At 55.2% G+C, this 17,320-nt stretch overlaps 2 protein-coding genes across 2 annotated transcripts; one reads left to right on the top strand and one right to left on the bottom strand.

Annotated features, from left to right (window-relative positions):
• The first annotated feature begins 2,200 nt into the window (after positions 1 to 2,200).
• GUCA1A (guanylate cyclase activator 1A) lies at positions 2,201 to 6,340 on the top strand. Its single transcript, XM_058039883.1, has 4 exons — positions 2,201 to 2,398; positions 4,602 to 4,751; positions 5,253 to 5,343; positions 6,180 to 6,340. Exons 1-4 carry the CDS (start codon positions 2,201 to 2,203, stop codon positions 6,338 to 6,340), a joined length of 600 nt encoding a protein of 199 aa, XP_057895866.1.
• A 6,557-nt stretch (positions 6,341 to 12,897) lies between these two features.
• Positions 12,898 to 16,389, bottom strand: GUCA1B (guanylate cyclase activator 1B). Its single transcript, XM_058039875.1, has 4 exons — positions 16,186 to 16,389; positions 14,862 to 15,011; positions 13,882 to 13,996; positions 12,898 to 13,025 (listed from the first exon to the last, which is right to left on the bottom strand). The coding sequence occupies exons 1-4, from the start codon at positions 16,387 to 16,389 to the stop codon at positions 12,898 to 12,900; spliced, it is 597 nt and encodes a 198-aa protein (XP_057895858.1).
• Between the last annotated feature and the right edge of the window lie 931 nt (positions 16,390 to 17,320).

Raw genomic sequence — 17,320 nt, 5'->3', positions numbered from 1 at the left:
GGGTGACAGTGTGCCATGGTGTGACAGTGTGACACAGTGTGACAGCCCGAGGGACAGTGTGCCATGGTGTGACAGTGTGCCATGGTGTGACAGTGTGCCATGGTGTGACAGCACGGGGGACAGTGTGCCATGGTGTGACAGTGTGCCACGGTGTGACAGTGTGCCATGGTGTGACAGTGTGCCATGGAGCCTGCCACAGCCCCAAGCCATAGCTGGGGGGCAATAGAGGGTCCCTCGGGGCAATAAAGGCTGGGACAGCACGGGGGGACAGTGTGCCATGGTGTGACAGCACGGGGGACAGTGTGCCATGGTGTGAGAGCCACAGGGGGACAGTGTGCCATGGTGTGACAGCACAGGGTGACAGTGTGCCATGGTGTGACAGTGTGACACAGTGTGACAGTGTGCCATGGTGTGACAGTGTGCCATGGTGTGACAGCACGGGGGGACAGTGTGCCATGGTGTGAGAGCCACAGGGTGACAGTGTGCCATGGTGTGACAGTGTGCCATGGTGTGACAGTGTGACACAGTGTGACAGCCCGAGGGACAGTGTGCCATGGTGTGAGAGCCATGTGTGTCCCATCAGTGTGACACCCACAGGCACCCTGTCCCGTGAGTATGAGCAGCATGCCATGGCTGTGAGTGCCACGGGCACCGTGTCCCCTTGGTGCGAGAGCCACGGGCACCGTGTCCCATCAGCGTGACAGCCTCGGGCAGGGCAGCTGGGCTGGGCGGGGAGGCTGTGCCGCTGCTCCCCGGGGAAATATGCAGCGTGCATTTTGCTCTGCAGCCCTGCCCAGCCCGTCCTGTCCCTTCCTGCTGCCCGGGTGCCACGGCACAGGGCACTGCCAGCCCACCCAGCCCAGCTCACCCGGCTCAGCACGGCCTGGGCTGGGCTCGGGGCTCCTCTGCAGCCTCACCTGCTCAACAGGGCCACTACAGAATTAGCACATCCAATTAGTGTCCCTCAGCTTAATTCCTTTTCCGTGAGTGGTTTTTGATTGTGTAATGCTGCTTTTTTTAGCAGAGTTATTCCTCATTTACTGAGGTGCAGAAGCAATACCGGCCTCTGTTACTTGTTAGATAACTGCAGTTATATATTAAATGTGTGTTATGGATAAACTCTGTGGGACACCCTGGGCTCACACCTTTCACTTCCAGCCCAGGATCTGGCCCGTGGTGCTTTCTGAGATTTTATTCCTGAGTATTTCTCAGAATGCGGTGTGCCAAAGTGAAAACAACACTGGATTTGCTTGTTTTACATGGAGGATTTTTCATGGCGATCCATCACAAGTGAAAATTGAAGCTGCATTTAACTGCACTGAGTTTGTAGTGCAGCCGCCAGGACACACCGCTGGGGTGAGCAGGGCGTGGGACAATTTTGAGGAAAAACCACTCAATTAACAGGACCAAGACTGGACACAGGACCCCTGGAGCTGGGGGGAGAGGGCCCTTCCCCTTCCTGCTGTCTGCAATTAAAGCAGACTTAAACCTGTACCATTCAAGGCAATTACGTTTCTATATTTGTCTCCTCAGACCAAATTCACCCTCCTGCTGTCTCCTCAGGAGCTGAGGTGGCTCTTTGGCTCTTGCCCCTGCCTGAGTTCCAGGCTCTGGAACCCTCTGGAACCCTCTGGCAGAGCGAGGGGAAGGGACAGCAAAAAGCACAAACAGCACAGAGCATCCAGAGTGGTTTTTTCTCTCATTTTTCCCACTCTGGTTCTGGTCCAAAAGTTGTTGCTCATGTGATGCCAGCCCCCCTTGCCATAAAGATAAATGAAGTGGATTAAGAGATTAGCTCATCACAGAGAAAATTCCACCCTCCTAATCTCCTGCTGGGCCTGTAATCTGCAAGACTTCCCCATTTTACCTTTTTCTATTTTAACCTGAACTCTTAATGCCTGGCAGGAGCCCACCGCCCCTGCAGCCTCATTGGCTGGGGAGGGATTTGCTGGGTGCTTAAATGCCACCTTCCCTCCAAGGGGGGTTCTGTGCTTTTGGGTTTGCCAGCAAGAGGAGCCTCCTGTGTCCATCCCTGCTGGGATCTGTGCAGCACCAGGCATTTCCTGATGCCCTGACCCTGCGCTGCTGGGGACGTCTGGGCTTCCGAGGCAAGAAGCAGAATTGTGAGATATTTTTGTTTTCCCTAAATCTCACAAACGCTCCGTTTTTGGCCGCAAAGGGCCCAGCAGCTGGTGTGGAGATGGGGAACATGGACGGGAAAACCGTGGAGGAGCTGAGCACCACCGAGTGCCACCAGTGGTACAAGAAGTTCATGACAGAGTGTCCTTCTGGCCAGCTCACCCTCTACGAGTTCAAACAGTTTTTTGGCCTGAAAAACCTGAGTCCGGCAGCGAACAAATACGTTGAGCAAATGTTTGAGACGTTTGACTTTAATAAGGTAAATATTGTCCTTCCCACTGGGCCGTGCAGGGCTGGGCTGGCTGGGAGGGAGGGAGGGAGCAGAACCTGCTCTGGGTATGTGCAGCCTGGTTCGCTGCAGCCTCACAAAGTGTGGAATCGGTTCTGGGACGTGAGAAATGCCAGCAGGAGCCCTCACCCACTGCCTGCCCTGCAGGGACACACAGGCTTCTCCCAGAACTGGCATTTTCCTTCTGGAACAGGGGGGCTCTATCTGGCAGCCTTTGATCCCTTTAAAATGAAGTGCCCTTTAATCCCTAAACACTGAATGTTGTGACAGTGCCTGTGAGGACAAGGGCTGCATTCAGTGAGTCCCCAGCACGGGCTGGGGCTGCTTGTGCTCTGGGAAACTGGAAACTGTGAATGGATTGCACTGGGAGGGATTTTATTCCATGGGAGAAGGAGCTTGGAATCCCTGGGGAGAGGCTTTGGGATTTGGGAATGCAGTCCCAGAGCAGGGATTTGGGAATGGAATTCCAGAGCATTGGGATTTTTGGGAATACAGTCCCAGAGCATTGGGATTTGGGGATGCAGTTCCAGAGCACTGGGATTTGGTAATGCAGTCCCTGAGCAGATTTTTGGGAATACAGTTCCAGAGCTGATATTTGGGAATGCAGTCCCTGAGCAGATTTTTGGGAATGCAGTCCTGGAGCAGGGATTGGGGAATGCAGTCCCAGAGCAGATTTTTGGGAATGCAGTCCCTGAGCAGATTTTTGGGAATGCAGTTCCAGAGCTGATATTCGGGAATGCAGTCCTGGAGCAGGGATTGGGGAATGCAGTCCCAGAGCAGATTTTTGGGAATACAGTCCCAGAGCATTGGGATTTGGGGATGCAGTTCCAGAGCAGATTTTTGGGAAGCAGTCCATGAGCAGATTTTTGGGGAGCAGGTGGATGCTGTGTCTCCAACAGCAAACTGCATCCTCCTCTGCTTGCAAATGACCTGAAATTGCACCTCCTGTGAGATGAGGAATCTATTTTATGGCAACCCAAAGGGCTTAGTGGCATTAATCCCATTGACAAAAATGCAAATCAGGCCCTAAACCCTTCAGGTGTTTGGTTGGTACCTTGGCCTTTCCCTTGCTCACTGCTGTTTGAATGCATGCCTGAAAGGGGAATTGATGCACAGGAAATCCTGCTGGGAAGGGGCTTAGCAGTTATTTGTCCCTAATCTGGCTGCTGCAGCCCTGGGATCAAGCAGATGATCTCTGCAAGGTCCTGGCCCCGGGGCAGAGCCTCTGTTCACTGACAAACCCTGGATTATGCTCTGTGCTGGGAATCATGGACTCACTGAGGGGGGAAAGGGCGCTGGGATCCCTGAGCCCAGGTGCCACCACGGGTTCACCATGAACGTGTCCCCGGTGCCACAGGAGCCCTTGCAGGGAAGGGCCACAAGCCACAGCAGGGCAATGGATCCTTTCAAACACCGTGGGAAGGCTCTGGGCTGGGCAGGAGGCATTTTAACAACCCCTGGGAGCTGTGGGTGTCACAGGCTCATCTGGGGGCACTTTGGTGGCTGTGGGCTCAGGGCAGAGCTCTGCAGTGCTGCCACCATCCTGGCTCCAGCTGGGCACCCAAACCATGGCACCAGCTGGGGTGGGCAAACACCCGGCAGGAAAGTCAAAGATAAAAGTGTTTGTGCTCCAAACGTGGAGCGGGCACAGCAATGGCACAGGGACAGAGGAACCCCGGCCTGAGATGTCACAGCGTGCTGGGGTCACCCCTGAGCCTGCTCCTCTCCTGGGAATGGGACCCCAGGCAGGAGAAAGGAGCTGAGGGTGTGGGCAGGCAGGATGGGGCTGGGGGATTTATCAGGGCCCATCTGCATAAACCTCTGTGAGCTCTGAATCCCTGCTTTGGGCTGGTAATTAATGCCTGGTGTTAATTCCCTGAGCCAGGCCAGCTCTGTCCCGGAGCCACATCCACCAGCCAGTCCCAAGCCTAACGGTGCAAGGCTGGGCTTGGTGATCTGCGAGCCTTTCCCAGCCTTTATGATTCTGTAATTCCATCATTGTACAGCATTTCTGCCCAGATTCAGGCAGAGCCTTGGCTTTCACCACTGCACTCCACAAGCCCCTGGTCTCAGGGTGGAGGTGAGGTTCCAGGGGGAACTTCAGGAGCGACCAAAATAATCCTTTATTGCCTGACTCTGCTTTTAATCTCAGCTTCTAACCTTCTGCCTTTAGGATGGCTACATTGATTTCATGGAGTATGTGGCAGCCCTGAGCCTGGTGCTGAAGGGCAAGGTGGACCAGAAGCTCAGGTGGTATTTCAAGCTCTATGATGTGGATGGCAACGGCTGCATCGACCGGGCTGAGCTGCTGAACATCATCAAAGTGAGTGGGAGCAGCCCCTCCATCCCTGCCCAGATGGGCCCTGGGTGCAGGGGGGCTGCAGCAGGAACTCCCAGCCATGAAGGCCATGGTCAGCTGCAGGGCTGCCCAAAGCTGCTGCTGTGCTGCGCCAGCTGTGCCAGCTGTGCCAGCTGTGCCTCCAGCACCCCTGTCCTGTCCTTGCCTGACCCTGGGCATTGAAACCGGGGCTGGGATAAGCACCTCAATTTAATCTGAGGGTTTCCAGAGGTGAATGGCTCCTGGCTTATCCCAGCGTGCCCAGTAAATCTTGTAAAGCATTGGTGGCCTTTTTGGGTGATTTTAATCTCCAGCCTTTCAGACAAGACTCACTCCTTTCCAAGCCTAACTGCCTGAAAACAAGTTTTAGGTTTTAGCCCTGAAAAAGTGTTTGGCCTTTTGTGCTGGTGATTTGGCCGCTTGTTCTGACGGGCACCCACACCCCTGCAGAGCTCTCAGTAACTCCTGTGCCCTCGTTCCCCCCAGGCCATCCGCTCCATCAACCGCTGCAACGAGAAGATGACGGCAGAGGAGTTCACAGACATGGTGTTCAACAAAATCGACATCAACGGGGATGGTGAGGCCCCTCCTGGGCACTGCCCTCCCTTCCCTGAGCCCCAGAACACCAGGGTGGGAGAGCTGGCAGAGGGTGGCTCCCTGTGCAGGCTGAGCCCCCCGTGTGCCCTGGCTTTGTGCTGGGCTTTGGGGCACAGTGAGGGTGCTGAGCGCCCATTGCAGGCTCTGTGCCAGTCTGGGGTGTAGGGACCTCTGGGGCTGGGTGTTTAACAGAGCTCTGTGCTGGGCTTTGGAGCACAGTGAGGGTGCTGAGCGCCCATTGCAGGCTCTGTGCCAGTCTGGGGTGCAGGGAGCTCTGGGGCTGGGGGTCTAACAGAGCTCTGTGCTGGGCTTTGGGGCACAATGCAGGTGCTGGGCCCCCATTGCAGGCTCTGTGCCAGTCTGGGGTGCAGCTGTGGGTTTAACAGAGCTCTGTGCTGGGCTTTGGGGCACAGTGAGGCTTCTGGGCCCCCATTGCAGGCTCTGTGCCAGTCTGGGGTGTAGGGAGCTGCAGGGAGCTGTGGGTTTAACAGAGCTCTGTGCTGGGCTTTGGGGCACAATGCAGGTGCTGGGCCCCCATTGCAGGCTCTGTGCCAGTCTGGGGTGCAGGGAGCTCTGGGGCTGGGGGTTTAACAGAGCTCTGTGCTGGGCTTTGGGGCACAATGCAGGTGCTGGGCCCCATTGCAGGCTCTGTGCCAGTCTGGGGTGTAGGGAGCTCTGGGGCTGGGGGTTTAACAGAGCTCTGTGCTGGGCTTTGGGGCACAATGCAGGTGCTGGGCCCCCATTGCAGGCTCTGTGCCAGTCTGGGGTGCAGGGAGCTCTGGGGCTGGGGGTCTAACAGAGCTCTGTGCCCTGCAGGCGAGCTGTCCCTGGAGGAGTTCATGGAGGGCGTGCAGAAGGACGAGATGCTGCTGGACATCCTGACGCGCAGCCTGGACCTGACCCACATCGTGAGGCTGATCCAGAACGATGGCAAGAACCCCCATGAGGCCGGGCAGGATGCCCAGGCTGCCCAGTAGCTCCCTGGGCTGTGCCTTGGCCTGCCCTGGCACTGCCACTGATCAGCTGTGCCTGCACTCCCTGCTGACAGGACTGTCCCCTGGGCACGGGGACCGGGGGGACACCCCTGGGTACCAGAGGAGAGGGGTGCAGAGCTAAATGACTCAATGTCCATCCCACACGGAGCTGGGATGGCTCTGGACACTGCTGAGCTCAGAGAGGGGACAGCCAGTGCTGCACGAGGCTGTGCAGGGCAAGAACTGACTGAGAACACCCCAAAATATCCCCTGAGGCCAGAGGGGACAGCCAGTGCTGCACGAGGCTGTGCAGGGCAAGAACTCACTGAGAACACCCCAAAACTGCCACTGAGGCCGTGGCCAGCACCCCCCAGCGGGGTCCAACCAGGACTTGGCCCCCTGAAAGGGGTCCTGGAAAAGCAGATCCAAACCTTCCCCTTCCATTTGAATTTCCAGAGCAAGCAATCCCCTGTTCTGGTTGCTCCTTCCTTCACTCATTATTATTTGGTCAGCAGTGAGCAGTGATAATGTGAGTTACAACATTTGTGAGCTAGCACTAGGGGAGGGGTGAATGCAGTGGCTTTTCTTTGTTTAAAAGCACTAAAAACATGGAATGGTGCCTTTTTTCTAACAACCCCCTGGACTGTAAGGAAATGTTTCTCCCTGAAGGATCTGCAAGGAAGGAAGGAAGGAAGGAAGGAAGGAAGTGCTTCCAGACGAGCAGGACCATTTTCCTGACCATTTTCCTGTGTGTCCTTTTCACTGGACAGAGTTTTACCTGGAAGCTTTTGTACTTCCAGTCCTATGGTGAGCTAATAAAGATGTTTTACAATATTATTTCAGGTTGTGCCTCTCCTCTCTTGCAATCAACCCTCCTGTTTCCAGCAGGACAGATTTAGTGGCTCACACAAGCACAGGAACAGCTGCTCTGGGGTTGTTCTGGGGCTCACAAACCACAGCACCCTGGGCAGGGGCCCTTGATGGCCAGCCTGTCCACTCTCAGCCCTGCAGGAGGGAGCGGCTTCCACCCCTCATTAGAGCGGGCTGAGCTGTTACTCACAGTGTAGTGTCAGATCCTAGTGCAGTACAGCAGTGTAATGTCAGATCCTAGAGCAATACAGCAGTGTAGTGTCAGATCCTAGTGCAATACAGCAGTGTAATGTCAGATCCTAGTGCAATACAGCAGTGTAATGTCAGATCCTAGAGCAATACAGCAGTGTAATGTCAGATCCTAGTGCAATACAGCAGTGTAATGTCAGATCCTAGTGCAATACAGCAGTGTAATGTCAGATCCTAGTGCAGTACAGCAGTGTAATGTCAGATCCTAGTGCAGTACAGCAGTGTAATGTCAGATCCTAGAGCAAAGCAGCAGTGTAATGTCAGATCCTAGTGCAATACAGCAGTGTAATGTCAGATCCTAGTGCAGTACAGCAGTGTAATGTCAGATCCTAGAGCAGTACAGCAGTGTAATGTCAGATCCTAGAGCAAAACAGCAGTGTAATGTCAGATCCTAGTGCAATACAGCAGTGTAATGTCAGATCCTAGAGCAGTACAGCAGTGTAATGTCAGATCCTAGAGCAAAGCAGCAGTGTAATGTCAGATCCTAGAGCAGTACAGCAGTGTAATATCAGATCCTAGTGCAATACAGCAGTGTAGTGTCAGATCCTAGAGCAATACAGCAGTGTAATGTCAGATCCTAGAGCAGTACAGCAGTGTAATGTCAGATCCTAGAGCAGTACAGCAGTGTAATGTCAGATCCTAGAGCAGTACAGCAGTGTAATGTCAGATCCTAGTGCAATACATCAGTGTAATGTCAGATCCTAGAGCAATACATCAGTGTAACTCTCCTTCTTGCAGCACAACCAACTCCCCCACAGGTGACCAGCACCAAACCCAGAGCCCTTTGGCCTTGGCACAGCACGGGGAGGGAGCTGAGCTCAGCGTGGGTTTTGTGAGCACCTCCCTGGGCACAGACAGCATCAGCTCTGCCAGAGCTCCCCTGAGCTCCCCTCGGTGCCCAGGGGCAGCGGGAAGCAGCCAGATCTCCAGTTAGAAAGCCAAAGTAGTTCTAAAAGGGCTGTCCCTGTCCCATCTCACCCCTGTCCCCATCCCATCCCTGTCTCCATCTCTGTGCCATGCCATGCCATTATCCCATCCCATCCCATCGATCCCATCCCATTATTCTGTTCCCGTTCCCACTATCCCGTTATCCCACTATCCCATATTCCCGTTCCCACTATCCCGTTCCCACTATCCCGTTATCCCACTATCCCATATTCCCGTTCCCACTATCCCGTTCCCATTATCCCGTTCCAACGAGCTCGCTCCCGCCGTGTCCCGTCCCGCAGCGCCCCCTGCCGGCCCCGCCGGGAGCAGCGGGAACGCCCCTGGGACCCCGAACCCGAGAGAACCCCCCAAAAACCGAGAGAAACCCCCAAAAACAGCCCCGGGACCCCCCAAAACAGCCCCGGGAACCCCCAAAACGGCCCCGGGACCCCGAACCCAACAGAATCCCCAAAACAGCCCCGGGACCCCAAACCCGAGGGACTCCCCCAAACTTGAGACACCTTCTAAGGTTCTGAGCTGAGTTTAACTTTGAAGAAATGAAAAAAGGGAAAGGAAAGGAAAGGAAAGGAAAGGAAAGGAAAGGAAAGGAAAGGAAAGGAAAGGAAAGGAAAGGAAAGGAAAGGAAAGGAAAGGAAAGGAAAGGAAAGGAAAGGAAAGGAAAGGAAAGGAAAGGAAAGGAAAGGAAAGGAAAGGAAAGGAAAGGAAAGGAAAGGAAAGGAAAGGAAAGGAAAGGAAAGGAAAGGAAAGGAAAGGAAAGGAAAGGAAAGGAAAGGAAAGGAAAGGAAAGGAAAGGAAAGGAAAGGAAAGGAAGGAAAGGAATTTTGCCATGGCACAGCTGGGCACAGGTGCTGTCACAAAACAGCTGTAAGGGACCACAGGCAATGCCTGCAGTGACCGGCACGGGGCTCACGAGGTCACTCTGGCCTCGCTCAGGACATTTCCGAAGGGAACCTGCCCCAGGTGCTCCGGGAATGACCTGGGCACAAACCCGAGCCCGAGAGCCGCCCCTGCCCCAGGCTCAGCTGCACCCAGGGCAGGGCAGGGCAGGGCAGGGCAGGGATCCCCCTCCGCTCAGCCTCTCCCAGGGATGCTGTGCATCTCCCGGGCTGTTTCAGGGTGCGATTGACGCCTCCCTGGCTCCCGTTCCCCTTTCCCTTCCACCTCAGCCTCAGCTGCAGCTTCCCAGCCCGGTCATCGCTCCTCCCGTCCCGCCCGGCCGCAGGGCACGGAGCAGATGGCAGCCCAGAAACGTCAGGTGGCATTTGCCTTTTCCGAGCCCTCCTGCTTCCCCGTTTAGAGCAGAAAGAAATCCGATCGGATCAGCGCAATCCAATTGGGGCCGGCCCTAAGTCTGGCAATGGGATTATGCAAATTCTGACATCCACAGCCCGCTGAGCGCTGATGGGGCTGCGAGAGATCAGAGCCCTGTAGTCAGGGCTCTAAAATAGCGCCTTGCGTTCCTCGGCCAGAGATTACACAATTGATAAGAGGAACGATTTTCCATGGGCTGTGCCAGCCCTGAGAGCAGCGCAGCCCCTGCAGCTCCGTGCCCGGGCTCAGCAGCAGCTCCAGGGCTGCTCCAGGGCTGCAGGGTCACTCACACCCAACTGCAGCGCTCTGCTCTCTTTATTCTGAACACCCCTTCCCAGTTCCATTGAGAAACGTTGTGTTTTTAACCCTACTTCCACGGTTTTGGCTGTCACCACACGAAGTTAAGCACAAGAGGCTCCTTCCCAACTCTGCACCAGCATCGTCATCTCTGCCTTATCTCCGTTTGACCCAGCTGCTCCTCCCCTAAATTCAATATATCACACTCACAGGCTGCAGTTTCACTCGGGTACTCACACAGCTCTTCACCTAATCAACAAACAGATACTGCAAAACAAAGGTTTTTAATAAATATTTCTTTATTCAAGTCGTGTTTTACAAAACTTCTACCAACACCTGTACAAGGGCTCACCAGGGAGGGTCCCCAGGCAGCCCCTGCAGAGCCTGGGCTGGCTAGGTGAGCAGAATTGCGGAATTTGAAGCATTTCGGTGAAGCAGCAAAATGCAATTCTATGAACTAAACAGCCTCTCTAAACCCATACAAGGGAGCAGGGGGGGTTACCTGGGTTGAGATGCTGAAATGTAAGGAATTCTTAGAGATTTGTACCCAGCAATGAAAACATTTTTTCACAAGCTGGAACATCAATAAATGTGAATGTTTTCATCCAGGCTCTCAAGCCAGAAGTCAGATTTTCCTCTCAGATCTTGAGCTGATGAACTATTGACCAGAGAGAGCTTTGAGCAGCTGCCTCGAGCAGCAGAAAGCACAAGTGGAATCAGCCCTGATAAGTCAGCACAGCACAAACTGCTCAGTATTTACACAGAACTCATAGAAAGGCTGTTTCAAAGTGGAAATGTGCACAATCTGAACTCCTGCACTGATTGTGTCTGATCCTGAGCACTTCCCCATGGAATTTAAACACTGGCTAAACTGACAAGACCACAAACCAGCACACTAATCAGCTAATGGCAGCTACTGCAGTCCTAATTAAAGGCCACAAAAAAGGGGTTGTAAATCTTTTCATTGGGATGACCTGGCCCACTGATCCCATAGGAAAATTCAGATGGAACAGACAAGCTCATGTTATTTTCCTGGGGGGTTTTCTTCTTTTGAATGAACCAGTAAATCCAATAAAGGTGAACCAAAATATTGATTCAAGCCAAATCCTTTTCCCACATACATCTATGTAGAAACATGGGTTAGAACAGCAGAGCTCAGCCTGCAGTTTGGGTAAATTCTATATCTGTACTCTGGGGTTAAATTAAGTCCAGTGTAAAACCACTGTACTGGAATTTTGTCACTTTTCCCACTTTTCCAGGCCAGTTTGGACAGGGCTTGGAGCAATCTGATGTGGCATCCCTGCCCAGGGCAGGGGGCTTGGAAACCAGGGAGTTTTCAGGTTTTCCCCAACCCAAACCATCCCTGATTTCTGATTCTGTGGTCCTGCCAACGGAGCAGCACAAATCCTCCCATTGCAGAGACACTGCCAAGCACAGCCCTGCTCTTCCCTCACCTCTTCTCCCACTCCAAACTGTTCCCAGAGCAGTGAAAATCCTGGGGCTCCCTGGGCTCATGCACCCTTCCCAGGGCAGGAGAAGCTGCTCCAGTGAGGATCCCCCAGAACCAGGGGCTCCAATCCTGGGGCTCCAATCCTGGGGCTCCCTGGGCTCATCCCCTCTCCCAGGGCAGGAGAATCCGTTCCAGTGAGGATCCCCCAGAACCAGGGGCTGGCAGGAGCTGAGTCCCACCCGGGCTGTCCTGAGCTCTGAGTGGGGCTGGGAAATGCAGAGTTTGGGGCCAGCATCCCTCAGCCCCTCGGGCTCAGGGCAGGCAGAAGGAGCAGCCTCTGGTCCCCAGGAGGGGCAGGAAGGAGCTGCTGCTGCTCCTGCCCAGCCCTGAGGTTGTTTCCCTCAGCTCTGTGTGCTGCCCTGGCCACTGCTCACACCCAAATCTCATTTCTGGTGGGGTTATGTTGGACATGAGCAGCAGTAAAGGCTGCAAATCACACACAGAGACCCCTGAGCATCCCACAGGGACCCCTGAGCATCCACAGAGCCCCCTGAGCATCCCATAGAGCCCGCTGAGCATCCACAGAGCCCCCTGAGCATCCACAGAGACGCCTGAGCATCCCACAGGGACCCCCTGAGCATCCCACAGAGCCCCCTGAGCATCCACAGAGACCCCTGAGCATCCCACAGGGACCCCCTGAGCATCCCACAGGGACCCCCCGAGCATCCACAGAGCTCCCTGAGCATCCCACAGAGCCCCCTGAGCATCCACAGAGACCCCTGAGCATCCCACAGAGCCCCCTGAGCATCCACAGAGCCCCCTGAGCATCCACAGAGACCCCTGAGCATCCCACAGGGATCCCTGAGCATCCCCAGAGCCCCCCGAGCATCCCCAGAGCCCCCTGAGCATCCACAGAGCCCCCCGAGCATCCACAGAGACCCCTGAGCATCCCACAGGGATCCCTGAGCATCCCACAGAGCCCCCTGAGCATCCCCAGAGCCCCCTGAGCATCCACAGAGCCCCCCGAGCATCCCCAGAGCCCCCCGAGCATCCCCAGCTGCCCGTGCTGCCCTGCAGGGCTGAGCCGTGCCCTGGCTGCTCTGGGACAGCACTCAGGCTCCATCCCCACTGCCAGCCCCAAGCCCTGCTCAGGATCTGCCTGCAGCGTTTGTTCCTTGGGGTGTAACCAAAGAGCAGAGCTGGCAAACACGGGACTGTGTACACGGCAAGGGTTATTCACGGGCCAGGAATAGTCCCTGGGTACCAGCAGTGCCCAGCACGTGGGGTTTGCAGCACAGACGGCTCCTTGAAGCGCTCAGGTTTGCCTCTGGATGCTGAGATGGAGTTAAGAGGAAAGTCGTGACCAGGCTAGAGGGAGGAAGGGTCACCGCTGGGACTCAGCATCGCCATGGCAGCCGCGCCAGAGCCAATTCTCTCAGAACAAAGCGCTCTTCCTCCTCTGCTCGGTGATCCAGCCGCCGGGGTTCACGTCCATTTGCAGCATCTTCATCACCCACTTGTCCTTCCTGGCGCCGTCAATGAACTCGTCCAGGGACAGCTGCCCTGTGGGCGGGAGCGGGGCAGGCAGATGAGGGAGGAGGAGGAGGAGGAGGAGGAGGAGGAGGAGGAGGGCTCCACCCCGGGTCACATAAAACGCTGATCAAGGACGGTCTCAGGGGATCCCCCAGCTCTGAGGCTGAAGGACAAACCAGGGGCTGTGACCCAGCATTTCCCCCCTGTCCCACCCCAGCGGGACACTCTGGATGCTGCAGGGCTCACCCAGGCCCTGCCAGGACCCAGCCAGGTCCTGCAAGGCCCAGCCTGACTGGAACAGTGTCCTCACCCAGCTCCTGGTGCTGGGACCTGCCCTGGGGCTGCCAGAGCGGGGCATCTGAGTGGCACCAAAGCTGCCCCAGCAGGGACTCCTCCGTGTTTTACACTAAAATAACAACGAAAAGGAGCTTATCCTGCTCCACCAGGACACCTTTGGCTCTGGGGAACAGAGCAGAGCCAAGCCCAGCTGTGCGTGGTGGGAACAGAGCAGAGCCAAGCCCAGCTGTGCATGGTGAGAGCAGAGCAGAGCCAAGCCCAGCTGTGCACGGTGAGAGCAGAGCCAAGCCCAGCTGTGCATGGTGAGAGCAGAGCAGAGCCCAGCTGTGCATGGTGAGAACACAGCAGAACCAAGCCCAGCTGCCCATGGTGAGAGCAGAGCAGAACCAAGCCCAGCTGTGCATGGTGAGAGCAGAGCAGAGCCAAGCCCAGCTGTGCATGGTGAGAACAGAACCAAGCCCAGCTGCCCATGGTGGGAACAGAGCAGAGCCAAGCCCAGCTGCCCATGGTGGGAACACAGCACAGCCCAGGGGTCTCTGGCCAGCCCAGCCCAGGTGAGCTCTCAGGAATGCTCCTGGGCATCACTCACCATCCCCGTTCTCATCCACCAGCTGGAATATCCTGTCCACCACCTCCTCCGGGGTCAGCAGCGGGGTCCTGTCCTCCACGTCCGACCAGCACACCTTCTTCAGCCTGTAGATGGACTGCAAGCAGCTACCACATCAGGGCATGAAGCACTGAGCTCTCTGTGCCCCCTGGCTGCGGGGCCTTTCCCAAGGGCTGGGTTTGACCCTTCTGGAAGGTTCTGCCCCTCAGCAGCTCAGACCTGGGATGGAGCCCCTGAGCCCACATCAGTGACCCTGTTTTTGCTCTGTGAGGCTGCTGCCCTCCTGCTCTGCTTATGTACACGTGGGCAGAGCCCAGGGCTCCTTGGCAGAGAACAAAGTGGGACTTCCACAGATGGGAAATACCACAGGCCTTGAATGGAAGTGTTTGCTGGCATCCCGAGCCAGGCACAGCTGGACAGAGCCAGCCCTGGGGGCAGCAGTGCCCAGCCTGCAGATCCAGCCTGTTTCAGCTCACATTCTGACCCTCAGCTTCTGCCCCCTTTGCCAGGGAAAGGCTCAGACTGCATCCACCCCTGCCATGGCACCACCTGTCCGTGGTTACCTTTGCTGCCCAGGTGGAAGGGTTTTGTGCCAATCTGCCCACAGAGAGGATTAGCAGTGGCCTCACATTTCTGGGCACCTCTTGGCTGACCTCAAAACTGCAGTGGGAGGTGGCCCAGACAGGCTGCCCTGCTTTCCCAGCTGCTCACCCTCCTGGCCAGGGCCCTGCTGCCCACAGGAGGGGCCCTGCACATCCCTGGGATGCTCACATGGGGATGAGCAGTGCTCAGATATGGGATGTGCTCCCCAGCCTCTCCCCAGCCTCAGGAGCACAGGTACCTGGGTACCTGCTCAGCCCCACAGCACCCTTGGAACCCCGTTACCCCAAACCCCACACAGCTGAGAGCGTTGCCACAGAGCAGGGATTGCTGAAAGCAGGGATTGGGCAATGCCCACCTACCTCAACGATTTCCAGCAGCTCAGGTTTGTCTATGCAGCCGTTGCCATCCTTGTCGTACACTTTGAACGTCCACCTCAGCTTGTGCTCCAGCTTCCCCCTCAAAACCAGGTTCAAGGCAGCCACGTACTCCAGGAAATCAATGGTGTTGTCCTGTGCCAGCAGAGAATCAGCAGCTGGGTGACACTTGGCAGGGCAGAGAGCCGGTGGAAAAGCGCTTACAGCCCCCAGGGAGCCTGGTCAGAGCTGCCAGCAGGACAGGGCACGGAGCAGGGCTGGCTTGGCACTCCGAGAAGGTTCGTGGCAGTCCAGGACCTGCAGCCAGCCTGGGCTCCCCTCCCCATCCTGCATCCACCAGCACCCCCAAAAACAGAGCCTCTGTCCTGCTAGGAAAACTCCTGTAAATTAGGAATGGGACTCCATCCTCTATGCACAGTTTGCTCTGCTGCCTTTCCCCACAGCTTCCACAACGGAATTTGGCCAATGCAGGAATTTGGTTTTTCACAGCTTGGAATTCTGAGACAAGCCTGACCTGCCAACATCTTCCACGGCCTTTTTAAATCCTTTCCCACAAAGTGACTTTTGCTGCCACTTCCGTGAGATTTTGACCCTATTTTCAAAGGGAGCTTAAGGGAGATGAGTTGATGAGGGATGAAGAGCCCGAGCCCCCTTTTCCTGTATTGATGCGAGGAACAAACATTCATTGATACAAGGAACAAACATCCCCACAGCTGGAATATCATCAGGAGCTTCAGGAAAATAACAATTTCCCCATTTGGCAAGTGCTGCTCAGCCAGGGCAGCCGAGAACCCAAAGCAGGCCAGGCTGCCCTGCAGCAGGGCAGGGATGCAGGAGCTGTGGCTAAACCACAAATCCCAATTTCCCCAGGTGTTCCATGGCAAATATGGCACAGGGAATCAAACCCAGAATGTCTGAATTGTTCAGCATTCCTCTGCTTTTGGAAAGCAGAGCTAAAATCGATATTTTATTACAAACCACCTGCTGGTACCTGCTGCAGACACTTCCTCCAACACAGAACTAGCCTGGTAGGATTTTCCTGCACTGTGATTTCCCCTCTATCTCAACACAGAAATATTTCTGCCATGTGGGACCCTTGGCTGTTTGAGGGCCTCAAAGTGTGACTGCCCAAGTTTCAACTTTTTAATCCACCCTTAGTCCCTCAAGGGGACATTCTGACCTTAATTTAGGCGGAGATTTGAGGAGATAAATCCAGGCCAGCCTGTGCTCCTTCTGCTGCCCTCGCTGGTCCCCTGTTACATATATAATATACAGAAATAAATGGCTGCAGAACCCTCTGAGCACTTACCCCATTCTTGTCAAAAGCCCTGAACATGTTCTCCACATACTCTGCTGCCTCCTGGTTGTCCTGGACCCCGAAGAACCTCTTGAACTCGTGCATGAAGAGGGTCCCACTGGGACATTCCACCACAAACTTCTTGTACCATTCCTGCAGCTCTGCCACATCAATCTCCCCTTGCTCCCCTTCAGTGTTGGTGAACTGCTGCCCCATTTTCCTCCAGCAAGCAGGATTAAAAACAGAAGGAAAAGAAGAAGAACCCTGCCAAAGTCCTTTGTTCTTTGTCTGCTCTCTGTCCCGCGCCTTCCTCTGATGTCAGTGCTGTGTCTTGCTGCGTCACCTTCCCTTTTCTGTGCTTTATTTTCTGTTCCTCCTCCCTGCCCAGGTGCTGCAGCTCCGTGCGCTGCCCAGGAGATCTCAGAGTGGCTCCTGTGCACTGAGCACTGAGCGCTGGGCACGGATAAAAATAACTAAAGATCATTAGGAGATTCCCACCCATGAGCCCCAGAGACCTTCAGATGTTCTGAGCTGTGCCCTATTTAGAAGCAAACTCCAGGGGCTCAGGGCCTTCCTGCACATTGATGCCTCCCTGTCAGAGAATTTGGGAGCAGGGGTTCCCTGTACACACAACACACAGCCCCACTCTCTGTCCTGTAGGGTTTTCTGGGGGAAAAAAGGGATTGTAGGGGAAGGAACATTAATATTTGCAGTGCTGGCTTGTGTTACTGCCTGTGGGGGCTGCTCAGTGCTCCTGTGAGATGGGGCACAGGAAAAACAGCAGCCACAGAGAGGGGATCCTGAGAAAACAAACACTTCCACAGAAAAACCCGCTGGTGGATTAAATTAATTGAATGCCTGCAGTAGGCAGTGGGACAATTAGTGATACACACTAGATACACACACATTCCTCTACTGTCACATCTCCATCTTAAAGCTTTAAGCTAAAGAGAGCACGAGTTGTTTATTTCCATATATTTAGAGCATTTTCTCCTTATTCCCTTCCCCCTTTGTGCCCATGGAGATTCTCCTGCTCACCCCTTCCCCTGAAGCTCATTTATGGCTCTGATGGTGGCAGACACAAAGTGCAGCTCTCCCCTGGGCTGGCTCCTCCTGTTCAGCACGCCCAGAGCCCCTTCCTCTTCCT

This window comes from Melospiza georgiana, chromosome 23 (assembly GCF_028018845.1).
Source record: "Melospiza georgiana isolate bMelGeo1 chromosome 23, bMelGeo1.pri, whole genome shotgun sequence".
Taxonomy (NCBI): domain Eukaryota; kingdom Metazoa; phylum Chordata; class Aves; order Passeriformes; family Passerellidae; genus Melospiza; species Melospiza georgiana.
This window is presented reverse-complemented; position numbering and strand designations above follow the sequence as displayed.